Raw genomic sequence first — 15,356 nt, 5'->3', positions numbered from 1 at the left:
GGGTAGTATTGGGTCATAGTCACGGCAATTCGGTGATGTTTTCGGCACCAAATCGCATATTTCCCGATAAAATATGGCAGATGGAAGTAAATAACGTCTACAAAGGTGATATTTCACAGTAATAAAGAAGTATTTGGTTCATAACTGGATCGTATGGGGTAGTATTGGGTGGTATTGGGTAGTATTGGGTGGTATTGGGTAGTATTGGGTAATTAGACGCGCCCATTGCTGTGATGTATGGTCAACTTATTTTTCTTTAAATCATTAAAACAATGTTTATGGAGCAAGAAATGACAATAAAACACATGCATGGCTATCCAAATCACTTTTCGAACTAGTGTATCTAGAAGATATAGATCTTCAGGTTCCCACATTATAGAAGATATGGTCTGGAGAAAAAGCAAACGTACTTTTAGTTCTGTTAATATAATAAATACATTCCTTCGTCAAGCTTTTATTTCAAAAACAATCATCTGAATGATAAAAACAATTTGAGAACAGATTGAACATACATATATTTTAGTGCGACAGATCTGCTTAATTTAATTGATGTTAATATATTAATAATGAATGATTATATTTCCATATGTCTTAGGTATGGGTCAAAGAATATAGGTCTTATTTATACTACATATTATTTTATATCCGTTAAAATGTCTCTTGTTTTGATCTATTGAGTATTTATTAATCAATTTTCACAAATTCAAGCTTACTGCAGTGTACATGTAAAATTGCATAACTATAATGGCAGGAAAACGTATCTTAAAATGAAACAAAAAAATATAATTAAATCCGGATTTCTGACATCATACGGGCACCTGTTGTAATTCCGGAAAATATCACACCGCATGTTTGGCGTTGTTGGGTTTAATAGTAGTGCAGCTGACCGCTTGGCAGCCATTTTGTACGAAGGAGACTGACTGGGGAATCATAGATAGAAATTGGCCAATTGAAGCATTTCAAGGCACGTGGTTGCCTGGAAATTAGCGTCTTTTGATGCCAAAATGTTTCCCATTCCACCAGGTACAATGACTTACGGGTGAAACTCTATTGAATTATCAATGTTTTGAATGGATTTTTCATGTTCCTTTTACAGCAAACATCACTCACACACGCCAAACGCCATATTGCATTGAACGGCCTACTGCATAATTTGCTTGTTGTAGACAAATAAATCCAAATTCATAACAATAATATTATTTCTTCAAAACTTATCCACTACAATCCTATCGGTGTTTTATCTATGAATTGCTATAGTGTTCAGCGTATAGTTTCAGTCGAAGTTACCAATTTTGTTTTGTAATGAACAGTACAGTAAGCAGCACGAGAGAAGTTAACGTTTGTAACGCACATACTTCATGACTGACTACTAAAATTGCACTTGGCAGGTCCTTATTATGTGTGTTATTCAAGAAGAGACTAACATACACGATGATGAAGTTAAACATAGGTGAATATTCATTTTGTTACCGTTGTTGTGATCAATTCGTCCCATTTCCGAGTCGACCCAAGAGCCACAATCATGATTCACGCACATTTTTTGTTCAAACAAAAACTGTACCTAGTGACTTACTGATTAATTGATTAGACTGAAGTCACTGGTTGAAAATTAAATGAATCATATTTTATCTAGTTGGCCTTTTACATCAAATTGGTTAAAAAATTGAAAACATAGACAAATCTGCCCATTTCAATCAAATATTGTTATATTTTCCCCATTAATATAAGAAGAGGCTGTTTCAAAAATGATGTTATGAAATATAAATTGAATTACAAAGTTTTTGGACCAGTTATTAAAAACAATTATTCAAAACAATAACAATTATCAGTTACTCATTTGACTAGAAACAGTGATGAGTCATAACATTTCTTCTGATTTCAAACACTACAAAAGAACTGGTGACTTCCTGAAAGTGTTGTGGTTCACAGACTCCCCTACAAGTTCATTTTTTTCAGGTTTCTCCCTTAATTATGAATTCTAACTTTAAGGACAGTTAGGTTGTTGTAGAAGGTATACGTATCGCTGTTTACTGGTATGTGTTTGCACTGGAATCTAGTATTTTTTCTTCTATTCCTAGTTTCCTACTTATGGTTTCACTCACATTTCTTCTTAATCAAAGATGATGGACAATACACAAACTTAAGAAAGCTCCAGACCCTGATTTGCAAGGTTCCAATATAACCTACGCCCTTTTTTCTAGCATCATGTCCTTTTTATGAAAAGATTTATAAAATGATCATTGACTTATTTTTACATTTTTATACGCCCGTCAATAGACGGTACGTATTATGTTTTCACACGGGCGGACGAGCACACATTAGTTGTTGTTTAATAACTTGAGTAATTTTGAATGGATTCATTTCAAACTTAATAGGAAGGTTCATTACCATGAAAGCTCGGACAAGATCGATAACTAAAATTAGTTGCCAGTTATTTCCAGAGTTATGGCCCTTTGTAGGATTGCAGAAACAGCTTCCGCTCAATAACTTCAGTGATTTTGAACAGATTCATTTCAAACTTGATAGGAAGGTTCATTGCTATGAAAGTTCAGTAACCAAAATAATTTACCAGTTATTTACAGAGTTATGGCCCTTTGTAGGATTGCAGAAACAGTTTCCGCTCAATAACTTCAGTAATTTTGGACAGATTCATTTCAAACTTAATAGGAAGGTTCATTGCTATGAAAGCTTAGGATAACCAAAATTATTTGCTTGTTATCCACGGAGTGCAGAAACAGTTTACGCTCAATAACTGGAGTAATTTTAAATGAATTAATTTCAAACTTCATAGGAAGGTTCATTTTCATTAAAGCTCAGACAAGTTCGACAACCAAAATTATTTGCCGCTTATTTATGCAGTTATGGCCCTTTCTAGAATTGTCAAAACAGTTTCCGCTCAATAGCTTCAGTAATTTGAATGGATTCATTTCAAACTTCATAGGAAGGTTCATTTCTATGAAAGCTTGCACAAGTTCGATAACCATTATCCGCCTGTTATTAAGGGACCCTATAAAGAATTGACGTAACAGGTTCTGCTTAATAACTTCAGGTTTATTTCTATGAAAGCTTGCAATAACCAAAAGTATTTGCCGGTTATTTACTGAGTTATGGCCCTTTGTAGAATTGCAGAAACAGTTTCCGCTCAATAACTTGAGTAATTTTGAATGGATTGATTTCAAACTTTGTAGGAAGGTTTATTGCCATGAAAGCTCGGACAAGCTTGTTAAGATTTGACGCTTATCTCTCCAAAATTTATGCACTTATGGCCCTTTGTGCCAAAACTGCTCATAATACATCTGACGGGCGTATCATGTACCATCTCGCGGAACTCTTGTTTTAAAAATCAAAGTCGAGGTTTGTACCTTAGCTGTCGATTGGACAGAACCTGACTTTATATTGTTTTTCTGTGAGCTTGCCTTCATTTTTATGAACCTTGTTCATCTCTTACTAAATTAGAAATGAGTCTAACATTTTGAAAATAATGTTCAGGACTTGTCTGAAACAAATTTCTGCAAAAATCATGGGTTATGCTTTCAAATGATGAACAGCAATTTATCGATATATTGGTTGTAGGAATGTAGGATAATTGTTCCATGTCAAATTCACATTGGTTTCCTTGAAATTCCGAAGCAGTTTAATAAAATATTCTTGGCACACTCTGGAACTAAATAAACTTAATAAAATCAAATATGATTTTGAATATTTATCACAATGTATAAGATAAAAATGTATGGTGTGCAATTTTAATTTAGAGACAAATGTTTGGTCTACAAATTTATCAGTAACCATGTACATTATCCATTTCCGTGTAATTGAATGATCAATTTGTTAAAAATACAATGATTTGTTTTTGCCTGGGTTTACAGCCAGCTTTTGCCTGGTTTTACAGCCAAACACAGGTTGTTCCCCACCACAAAACCAGTTCAATTATTTTTCTAAAAAATAGGAATTTCATTAAAGCTAAAGATATATATTTTCCAATTGAATTAAACAGGTTGTTGTAAAATTTAAGTAGAAAAAACACTGAAATACCTGAATGGTATCATCTTTGATACTCAACAAATTATAGCAAGTTCAAGTTTATGGAATGCACACCTGTAATGATTTCGAACTTATTTATTAAAGTCTTGTCAATTGACTATTGATCGACCATGAATAAGGTCCGATATTCAGTGAATTACACTGATGATATATACATTGTAATGTATTACACCTTTCTGAATATGAATAGTCAAATATTTCCTTAAAGCAATGTGGTTTATACTGTCTGATTTCTTTCAGAAAAATATATAGATGGTACACATACAATATAGCCTGCATACATGTATGTTGTACATTTGTTATCACATTTATATCTTCAAATAAAAAAAAAGATGTTTCAGATAAAAGTGCTTGTACATCATGCAGTCATTCCTTTAACCAACAAATTTGTCGCCTATTTTTATGTTTTGCTTTTGAATGTATTTGCTTCCTACAAAGCTACTAATATTGCTTTTGTGGAAAAAGAGGTACTGGTTCATTGGCCATGGGCACTACAGTACCACCTTGTATATATTCATTAGAGATATTTTTGATGTGTATTCATTAGCAGATATTTCCTATCCTAATATAAATTAATGATTGCATCTTTCAGATTGTTGATTTAATAATAGCAGAATTTGAAATTATGGTAGTCAAGAAAATATCTGGAGTAACAAGTGTTTCGTTCACTTCACAGTAAGGCGATACCGTTTTAAACAAAATAAATTTTGTGACAGAAATTCTTATTGGATAAGAAACAGTTAAGACATGCATATATTGAATATTTATAAACTAGATAATTGCCGAATACCATAAATTTTAGTAAGTTCAAATTCTTACAAGTTATCTCAGTAGTATGTACACTGTCAATATATTTATTCATGCAAATCCATTAAATTGCATTGAGGGAAGAGATAGAGGGGAGTTTTTAAGTAGTTTAAATAATCTATTTCTTTGTTATGTGCAAGAGTTTTCTAATATAGATTTTCTTGCTGTTTGAAGGTAAATGGTGCTACCAATACCGAAGTAGACAGAACCCACAGACATAGATGGGAGTTAATTGTGATTGTCCAACAAAGAACGGAGATAACTGTTGATTTTCAGATGGTGATGAGAATCTTGCAGAAACTCAATGTTAGAACATATACATAGCAAAACACTTCAAAGATATTTTCTTGTTTCATTGAAGGTATAACGAGAATCATGAATCAACAGTTGAGTTCAAATGGTATGTACCATTCTTCGTGCAGTTTTCATGACCATTTGTGACGTATGCACTCTCTGGATGAGGTTAAAATTGGTGAACAGTCCGCTAGTTTTGTTTTAATTAAATATCTTTTATCAGTGATTTTTCCGATGCAGACAATGTAAATGAATGAATTATTTAAAATTATCAAACAATAATGTCATTCTGTGAGATATAAATAGTCAATACATTCTCTTCTAAGAAACTAAAAGCATTAATTCTTTCAGTCAGTTTAGATACCGATATAAACCCAAAACATTAAACAGTAAAACTAGTAACATAAACAAAAGTTTTTAGGTTTGTGATAAGTGCAAGTATGAATAAATGAAATTATGTAAATATATATATATATCAAAACTATTTATCATATATATTTTATTGTTAGGGGTCATACTATCATACTAGGGCCTAGTAGGTAGGCTGTCACCAGTACAGACTAAAACTAGTATCATTCGACTATAATAAGCTTTACGTTAAAAAATTATAGCAATCAGGCTTCCGACAGAAGTTAATTATAGCTATATGCTTGGTTCCTCTGTATGTGAGTTTCCATCCTGTCTGCTTGGTAGCTGTATATTGGTGAGCTAGATGAAAATTGTGTCGTGACATTTCTTTTTAGGATTGGAGAAGTTGCGTTCCGGAATTCTCGTTTCTTCATATTATATATAGCCTATGGCTGTTATCCTATTTCATTGCCGAGTTTAAATTGTTAGGGAGGTAAAGTTTTCTTGATGGAATGTAATAGTGCTGTTGCAATACCATGCTTAGGTTTTTGTGGATTTGAAGCACATTTTGGTGGAGAAGGACGCTAGGTAGCTGGCTGTGGAATTGGTGATTTGTACATAATTCATACCTAAGTGGCTTGTTGAATTTTACTCTAGATTTAGTTTCAGATAGTATCCAGATGGTGTTCTGTGAATTTCAATTACACCGCTGGAACATGTTGAACTTATTGATTTGACTGGTTCGGGATTTGTGGCATCAAAGAAGTTGTTAGAGGAACCAAGCTTTTAAAATTTCAAATAAACATCTTCTGGTATATTAATGGTTGTTCCAAATCCCCCCAAAAGGGATGGGAGGCGGGGAGGTATGCTTAAGGCTAATTTTAATCATCAAATGCTAAACAATATTAATAATGATAATATACAACTTTTGATATAACGCCCAATCTAGAGCTAACAAGCCACTCTCAAGTGCTTTACAGTACATAGATATACAATTAGTACAATTAGCATATACATTAATTAATTCAGTTTTGAGGAATTCACAGGAGCTGTTTAACAGGCGCTAACTACTAGTCCTATGCCACTTGGCTTATATGCACCATGAATTAAAGAATATTTAATATTGATGATTTTTCAGATGTTCATTCCTTATTATTAGATGACCCAACCAAAAACCATTGTTCAAATTAGAGTAATAATTGATATATCCTTATCAGTTATGCACAACTGATAGTGTATATTTTAGTTTTTAGGATGTAACTTGATAGAAAGAAAATAGCTATGCTCAAAAGCCTTCTGTAGTTATAATATTGCATAATATAGCCCAGAAGGTCTATTGTCTGCAGAAATGAAAATCAAAAAAATCTATAATCAATTAATTAATAGTTGTCCAATACATCTAGAGAGTGCTTCAACACCTGTCTTCTTATAACACTATTCACTACTAAATCTGTAAAATTGTTAAACCCTTATATTTCACATATTGCAAGTATTTGTAGTTCAATTCTTATTCAATTTATTGAAATCTATATTCTATATACTCTTCTATCCAAACATATCAATAAAATGATCAATCATGCCATGATTATGTTATGAAGCAATATTAACATGTATTCTATCAGATAAAAACCATCATATTTTTACTAAAGATTAAACAGGGTGATAAAATTATTGAAAATTAAAATACCACTGGTGGTTTCCTCTAACATAAATGTAGCTTTGATAAAATCCTTGGGATTGAATATGAAATGCAGAAGTAAAACACGTTTGTCATAAATTGGCAGACCAATTATTCTGAAACAGCAACGTACCCACTCCCAGAAGTTTAGAAGGTAGTTATAGAATTGTCTGTAAGCATTGGTAATTGTATGGTGGTTTTGGTCAAATTACATCATAAACGTTGATTCTCAAAGGAAATAGTAGGTAATATACACAGTTTTCAAACAGTGAGAGGTTGAATAATGACATAGTGAAAAAAGAGAAGGGTCTGTGGTTAACGTTGCAAGTAGGTGGTGAAATGTGTACCGGGGGCTGCTAGCTGGTTTTGAAAGTGTCTATCATCTCTGCATCCACTTACCTATATAGAGACTGTACAGGGCTTTTCAGAGTTTCTTAGTTTTTAGAAATGTTAAATCATTGTGAAATTAAGTGAAGTAAAAGTTTTGTATGAATGATAGCAGATGATTAAGGATACCAGGAGAAGGAGACAAAATGAGTTGCAATGTTTGGATGGAAGTGTATATATTATCATTACATGTTAATGTTAATGTTGCTCTTGATCTGCTTATCATTTAAAAAATAAAAAAATGATAGATTGGTGAATTTAGCAACATGCATAATACTTGTTCATGTTTATTGTGTGAAATATTTGACTAATTTTTATTAAATCTTTAGAAAATTTGTGATTGCATAAATAGAAATAACCATATTAAAGTACTGGTGATTCCTCTGACTTTTGTAGTGTATAACGGCAAAAGTGAGTGTTTATCCTCCTGAAGATATCTTTTGTGATCCTACTCCTTAATGTTGTATTATCAATTATTATTATATATTTTTTTTATAAAATTTTAACAGATGATTATTTTCTTGATTTGATTTTTTTTAGACAAAAGAAATGCAGTATGATCATGAAAATATCTTTAAATGTTTGTGTTGTTTTGAAGTAACCATTCTAGGCACATCTAAGATGCTGGGTGTAGTAACATTAGACCGTCTGACTTTTGTGTATTTTGACTTATAAGCCAGAACCTCTTTTTTATACATTTGGTGTATGTGAGCCCTGTCTTGTTTACTGTTGTAGTGTTAGATGGTGAGTACTGTTTTACTTGAGCCGTACTTTGTTTACAGAGTCCTCACCTCTTATATGTTTTATTCCCAAGATTGCTAGGCTGCAGGCTTACACACATATCAAGGGAGGTAACTCTGTAGATAAGCACAATTGAAGGAGATGTAAAGCAAGCACTGGTATTGTTAACTATCTGATAAGATAGCATTAAGTAAAAGCAATCAGAAATCACAACATTTCAAGATCAAAGAGACACTTATTCGAAAGATAGAAAAACTTTTAAGATACCCAGGTAATGTAGATTATAAAAAAAAAATAGATTTCATTTGTAAAGGAAATAAGTCTTCTTGCAATGCACTCTACCGTAAAGATTTTTTTTTCTCTCACAAAGATTGAGGATTTGAGATTGAGATTGAGTCTGCCTTTCAAACTTCATGAGATTTATGTTCTTTGTTCAAACACATACCTTCCATCTGGTACTGGTAGTTAAAGCATATCAATAATGTTGACAATAATCTCTTAATTTGCATTATAAGTAATTAAACACTGCTGATTTGAAACATGGAAAATGCAAGGATTTTGTAATACCTAACATTTCTCTGCTAATTGCATGAAAAATACCAAGAATCTAAAAAAATAAATCAATATACATTACACTGGTACGCTCATTCTTATCAATATTTACCTGTGGTGTCATGTAATCACAAAAACTTGATGAATTTCTCATAGCTGTGCTATTATTAAAGTTTGCACTGTAAGATGAAGTTCATAAACAGTGCTAGATTGTTAGTGTAGTTGTTTGTTAATATTGTTATACGTCTTGTGGAACTTTCACAAGTTTGTATGCTTTGACTTTAAAGAAGAATTCTTGCTCTTGCTGCGACTCCAGACTAAAAACATTAATATCATTTATTTTGTTTAAAGTTGAATTCCTTAATTCACTACCTTCAAACTTTTCTTAATATATGATATAAACGATATTTAACTCAACCTCTGTATTTAGGCTGAGGCTTGTTCTTCAGTCCAAAACTGACAGACAAGAAGAGCAAGCTTCGACTTCTGTGGTAGTTCTGCTTTTGTACACTAACCTTTGGTTGCCAGTTTCACGCTTATTACTGTTGTCTCGCAGCTTTTCTGTTTTGTACACTGCATGCATGAACATCTGTAATGGACCCTATCACCCCCTGCATTCACATTGAACACGCCCAAATTCTTAGATGAATTTGAAAGTACCTAAAATGTGATGCTTTGTAGTGCAAGGGTTCATCAACATTCGAGTTTATCATTCCTATACTCTCTCAAAGTTTTGTTAGTTAAACATCATTTAAAATGTTCACCTATTAATAGCCGTATTGAATTGCAAAATCAATTCATCAATTGTTTGTTGTTTGATTATGTGTGTATTAAGTGTGTTACTACATTCAATCCATATCAGGTCTGGTACATTAAATGTATGGGTAGTGAAGTTTACATAAACTGTCTTTAAGTTATACGATCAGTGAATAACTAGTTTAATATTTGTATAATAAAGGTAGACAGCGCATCTTAAGCAGTACTCATGTGTAATATCAATATTTAGTTTGCCACTGGTAATGCTGGAGAGGACATTTAAGTTTGCACTTTGGCTCATTTGCATCACTTTGTCTGGGGCATACCCACTTAATATGCTCTGTCGCCTACAATCACTAAATTTTGCGTGCAAGTACCTCTCATGATGGCATGGTGCACGCGTGTGTACGTGTAGCACACTGGAATTGGGTCATAGTGAGTTATGGCCCTTTGATCATTTCTTGAGACATGAAGGATAATTTGCAACTCTGCCTTTTTCAAATTTTGTTTACAGAGAGACTACTGTCGTAAACTTCTAAAAGGATAGTGTATCTACAAAATTGTTTGACGACTAGCTTTAAACAGTGTGCAAAAATTAAGAATTATCCCGATACATGCTCAAGCCAACCTTTAAAAATTTCGATCAGGGATATTTTGCTAGCTCAAAATTAATTACATACAGAAATGTGTGTATCTTTTGGGTTGTTCTGTCATTTGAAATGATTTAATATGGGAATATAATAGCTAATTTATTGGCTGAAAATGTTCCATTTCTGGGTCAAAATCAACAGTTTCCCTTCAAAAAAGAGAAAGTTAGCAAAATGTGTTTACAACCTTAACTCAGAATATAAAACTATGTGCAACACTTCAAATAGATACTGAGTGCAATGAATCACATGTACAATATATGCAAATTATATTGTGTGCAATATAATATAAAGGTTATACAAATTGATACATGTACAATATTGTTTAATAGGAATACAAATGTGTAGTCGATGTTGTATGCATGCATGCTACTGTACTTCCCTTTAATAAACATAAGTTTCAAATCATTATGTGGAAGTCTGCTGATGTAAAATACTGAACACTGTACAAAGCTAACAGGATATTACATCCGAAGGGTCTGATATTTGTAGAATATATTATGCCTTCTCTTTACATAGTTTCTTTCTCCTTGACAGGTCAGACTCCAATGTTTCCACCCTACACTCCGCTCCAGCCATTGCAGCCAGAGGCAGGATTTGGGGACAGTTAGTAATCAATGTTGAATAAGACATTTTGCTTTATTGGATATTTTGACATTGAAGATAGGTCTCTGCAATTTTAATTTGATGATGTAAAAATTTGAATAAAACAAAGGATTCTTTAATAGCTCTTTATTATACCTCCGACATAAAAATTAGGAGCATATAGTGTTGCCCATATCTGTCCCATCCCGTCCTGTCAAACTTCAAACACTGAAAGTAATTTCACATGGTCATTCATGTCTTAGATATTTTCTAGTTTTATATATCTGAATCAAACAGATTTTTGAAATATTCTTTGGTGTTTGGACAAAAAGGTAGTACATCTATATACATATAAATAATACCTGGTCTCTGAAAATATTATCCAGTGATAAATTAACTGATTTGAAAAATTTAGACATTTTCAAATTTGTAGCAAATTGAATAACCAAAAACACATTTATATTTATTATAATCTGCCATTTTAAGAAATGTACAATAGAAACTGATGTTAGAAGTAGACTAATAATCATTATGTAATTTAACTTAACACTAAATGTATAAATTCATTATACTGAAATAACATTATGGTGTATTCCACTTGATGTCTCGTGTTTAATATCATGCTTTCCTAAAACACATTTTTAAGCCCATTATCAATGGGTGTGGGATTTTGAATTCACCTTTAATCCATCTGTAAACAAATTTCTTGTTATAGCAATTTCCAAATAAGCACTGGATATTTCATTTTCAAATTTTGTACATTGGACCTCCTTGGGTTCTTGCAATTGTTGTGCCACATCCCTTTTGTTTGTGCATACAAAGAACAATTAGACCACCAAATGGCCATCTTGGTTTGGTTTAAAAAAAAATAGCATCCTATTAATAGCTAAGATCATTTAAGGAGGTGCATCCATGTGTGAAGTGCAAGAGACAGGGTATGTTGGTGTGCTTGCCTCCTTGTGATAGCGTGGATCTGATGCCAACTTTATAGTGCTATCTAACTAAAACACAATGCTGAAGGCACCCAACATGCCCATCTTGGATTTCAAATCCAAAAATTCTAAATTATTTGTCATAAAGTGCTTGACAGATCTCTATCACACTGGTTCCCCTTGAATCCTAGTTGTGCAATTTCACTTTGATGCATGGACAAGGTCAAAGGTCTAGGTTAAAGTGGTCAATTTCCATAACTTCTCATTACTGATAAATGCACAATAAGATCATGAATGAGATTTGTACCATTTAAGTCAGACAAATTATAGAAATACTGCCCTTGTCAAATGAATAAAGTTCTGTAACATGCATCACATGATTTATTTATCTGTATCATTATTTTATAAGTAATTACAGAATTGTTTTTAAACTTGATGGTAATCTTTACCTTAATGTCGCATATATCCTGTTGCATCGCTGTTTCCTCTCGACAATCCACCAACGACTTTAAATGACAGATAGCAATGGTAACATTATTGTTAACTTAATCTCAACAGATCCAGTTGTCCCTCTAGTTCCACCAGTAACTGGGACACCACCCGACGGGACACCACCGCTCCCACGTCTCGCTGACTTTGTCTGTCCCGCGCGACCTAACCATGGCACAGACGGCAAACCCATCCTGCTCAAAGCTAATCACTTCCAGGTCCGCATCCCAAAGGGCTTCATTCACCACTACGACATCTCTATCACCCCTGACAAGTGTCCACGCAGGGTCAACAGGTAGGATACAAAGGTCCAGGTACAAATATCACCTTGGCCCGTATTCATGAAACCATTCTCATGCTCAAGTCTCATTTCTTGTTACAGTTATAAATTATTTTAAAAGTCTTATTTTGTTAAAGTTTTGGACAAAAATTGAAGAAATTAAAAGCCGAATACTGTTTTCAATATTTGAATTTGACTTTTTGATGGTTGACACGATTTAGGTGGGTTACAAGAAAAGTGGCTTGAGCACAGAATCCATGCTTGAGCATGAGAATGGTTTCATGAATACATGCCCAGAAGTACCTAGATTATTGAGATTTATCCAAGGTAATAATTACTTAATCCATTAAAAATGTTTTGAGAAGAAAAAAATGGAAATAAAGTGAAATATGTCGACTGTAATCTGGATGACTTATAGACTAATCATTTTATATACAACTCTTTCCTAAACTTTGAGATGTTTTATACAACTTTTACAAGTGGCCATTAGAACTTAAATATTTATGAACACATGAGTTGTTTGTTAAATTAATTTCTTTTAAATCACTAATAGAAATTCCTTATAGAGTTTATTTGCCAGCCGACTGGCCTGTTAGACCATTACAGCTATAACCATATTTTTGGAAGTCTATTCACACTGTAAATAGGGAATTTTTATTGCTGTTAATTCAAAGCCAAATTTACATTGGGTATCCACTATTAAGAGAAAAACTAACACTGAGCTAGATATTATTTCTTAAAAGGGCTAATGGATATATGATCTGAAAGTTTCCTGTTGGACATGAACCATATTTCCTGAATTGGCATAGTTCTTGTTGCATGAATCCAGATATATAATATCTTGTTTGCAGGGAAATTATTGAGACTATGGTCAACTCATACAGCCAGAAAATCTTCCAAGGACAAAAGCCAGTATTTGACGGCAGAAAGAATCTTTACAGCCGTGAGCCACTTCCGATTGGCAGGGAAAAGGTGAAAGAAATTCATAAATAAAGCTTGTTTGGGTCAAGGTTTCCTAGCACATGCAGGTTAAAAGTCATCTTTAATAGAGTCATATATACAAAATGTAGGCAAAGACATATAGGGAATATACTTTTAATTTGAATATTTATTTGCTTACAACAACAAAGTCTGATGATTGTAAATATCAAGATCACAAGGTCAAAAAGGCCAGTCCAGAAACTATTAATTGAAGACTTTTATTGATAGTTTTTAATGCAAAATGTTATTTAATAAAGTCTTATTCAGATTTTGATTATTGAAAGAAACTTGCGGAGAGATATTCACTTTAATTCAATGTTTTTTTCAGCATTTATGCAAATAATAGTTATGAATTTTTGTATGCTTTAAGCTGAGGGCAGTTTGGCTTTTTCTCAGCTTTTAGTGTTAACATATAATTTGTTCAAGAATCATATTTGTTATTGTGTTACACTGTTATTAATATAACCTCACATTTAACTCGTTCCATTATACAGACATGGAGTGCAAAAGGTCAAAATTGATTTCACAACATGATTGTTATGATGGATACATTTTTCTAATAAGATATAAGATTTTTAAAGTCTACTGGAAAAAGGAAAAAAATAAATTGCTGTTTTAAATAATCACAAACATAATTTATCAGTCTGCTACAGAATTGTATTATCATAGACATAATTTGTTGGTCTTCCAAAGAAGGGTATATTTTCAACTTATGTCAGTCTCCCATAGAATGGTATAATATGTCGTTATATGGTAGAATGGTATATTGTCATTCGTGTACTCCTCCAATATATACTTAGCAATGTTTAGTGGATCCGGTGTATTTAAATCTATCCTAACTCGATCTATGTAGGTGCATCGTGTTTTTGTACTCATTGAGAAATATACATAAATCCATATCATAGAGCTTATGTTTGTTTTATAGAAGTAAGATCAAAGCAAAGATATCTCTGTTATTGACTCGAATGGTCGGCAAACTTGTACTTCCACATTTTAGTAAAAAATTCTGTTGCTCGTGAGTTAGAAATAACAAAACAAACATACATTTGTAGATTATGTTTTTGTTCCAGTCATTTTATGCATAAGCAATCTATGTCTTGATTCGGTGGTTACAGTAAAACAAATCATTATGAATCCATCTTTCGAGTCATAATTGTAATACTTAAATATGAAAATACCATTTACTATAGGATTGTAGTTATAAACTTCAGCGAGTGTAAGTTGTGATGCAAATTATTTCTAACAGTTTCTGAATTTAGTTAATTCAAATCTAACAATCAGTGATGGTTGTAAAATATACTGACATTGCATTGATTTGCTTTTCAGCACTCTGATTTGCTTTGATGTTGTTGAAATATTAAGTGCACCAAGATATTTTAAAGAACTAAAAAGATATTGATATATTGATGTTACACATTCACCCCCCTGTAGAAATACTGTCCCACCATCCAGTCTTTTATCTCGATTACCATCACAAATGTTTTATGTATAAACAGAAATGTTATGAAACGTGATCAACTACCGCTCCTCTTTGTGAAAATATTTAAACGTGATCACATGACTCTTATTGTTAGTCTTTGGCAGTTTTTATTTTGGATAAGAATAGTCCTGAGATAAAATCCAAACAATCTCTTCCACAGTAAAACAGGGTCACACGACTAGCTATCTAGATACACTGCCTGTGCATGAATTTCCAGTAACTATAGGCTGCTGCTGTTATATAATATATTTTACTGTATACCCTTTCAAAACCCTGTTGTGCTATTCCGATAGTTATTTATAATTGATATTGTAAATTTAGTGTATGACTTTGATAATTTTTTGAGGGGGGGAAAGTA

General features: G+C 32.6%; 1 protein-coding gene across 12 annotated transcripts in view; it reads left to right on the top strand.

Annotated features, from left to right (window-relative positions):
- Positions 1-866: 866 nt before the first annotated feature.
- The window catches only part of LOC110452131 (protein argonaute-2-like), a 45,626-nt gene continuing 31,136 nt past the window's right edge, over positions 867-15,356 (top strand). For 8 of the 12 annotated variants that reach the window (XM_021500476.1, XM_021500473.1, XM_021500475.1 and 5 more), the window contains exons 1-7: positions 867-1,023; positions 5,210-5,248; positions 7,952-7,966; positions 8,291-8,299; positions 10,789-10,857; positions 12,327-12,552; positions 13,389-13,509. In XM_021500476.1, coding sequence (XP_021356151.1) covers positions 1,005-1,023; positions 5,210-5,248; positions 7,952-7,966; positions 8,291-8,299; positions 10,789-10,857; positions 12,327-12,552; positions 13,389-13,509 — 498 coding nt within the window. In that variant the 5' untranslated portion in view covers positions 867-1,004. The remainder of the gene's footprint in view (positions 1,024-5,209; positions 5,249-7,951; positions 7,967-8,290; positions 8,300-10,788; positions 10,858-12,326; positions 12,553-13,388; positions 13,510-15,356) is intronic. The other 4 variants (XM_021500481.1, XM_021500480.1, XM_021500482.1 and 1 more) reach the window with 4 other exon arrangements.

Source organism: Mizuhopecten yessoensis, unplaced genomic scaffold (assembly GCF_002113885.1).
Source record: "Mizuhopecten yessoensis strain PY_sf001 unplaced genomic scaffold, ASM211388v2 scaffold6439, whole genome shotgun sequence".
NCBI classification, from domain to species: domain Eukaryota; kingdom Metazoa; phylum Mollusca; class Bivalvia; order Pectinida; family Pectinidae; genus Mizuhopecten; species Mizuhopecten yessoensis.
This window is presented reverse-complemented; position numbering and strand designations above follow the sequence as displayed.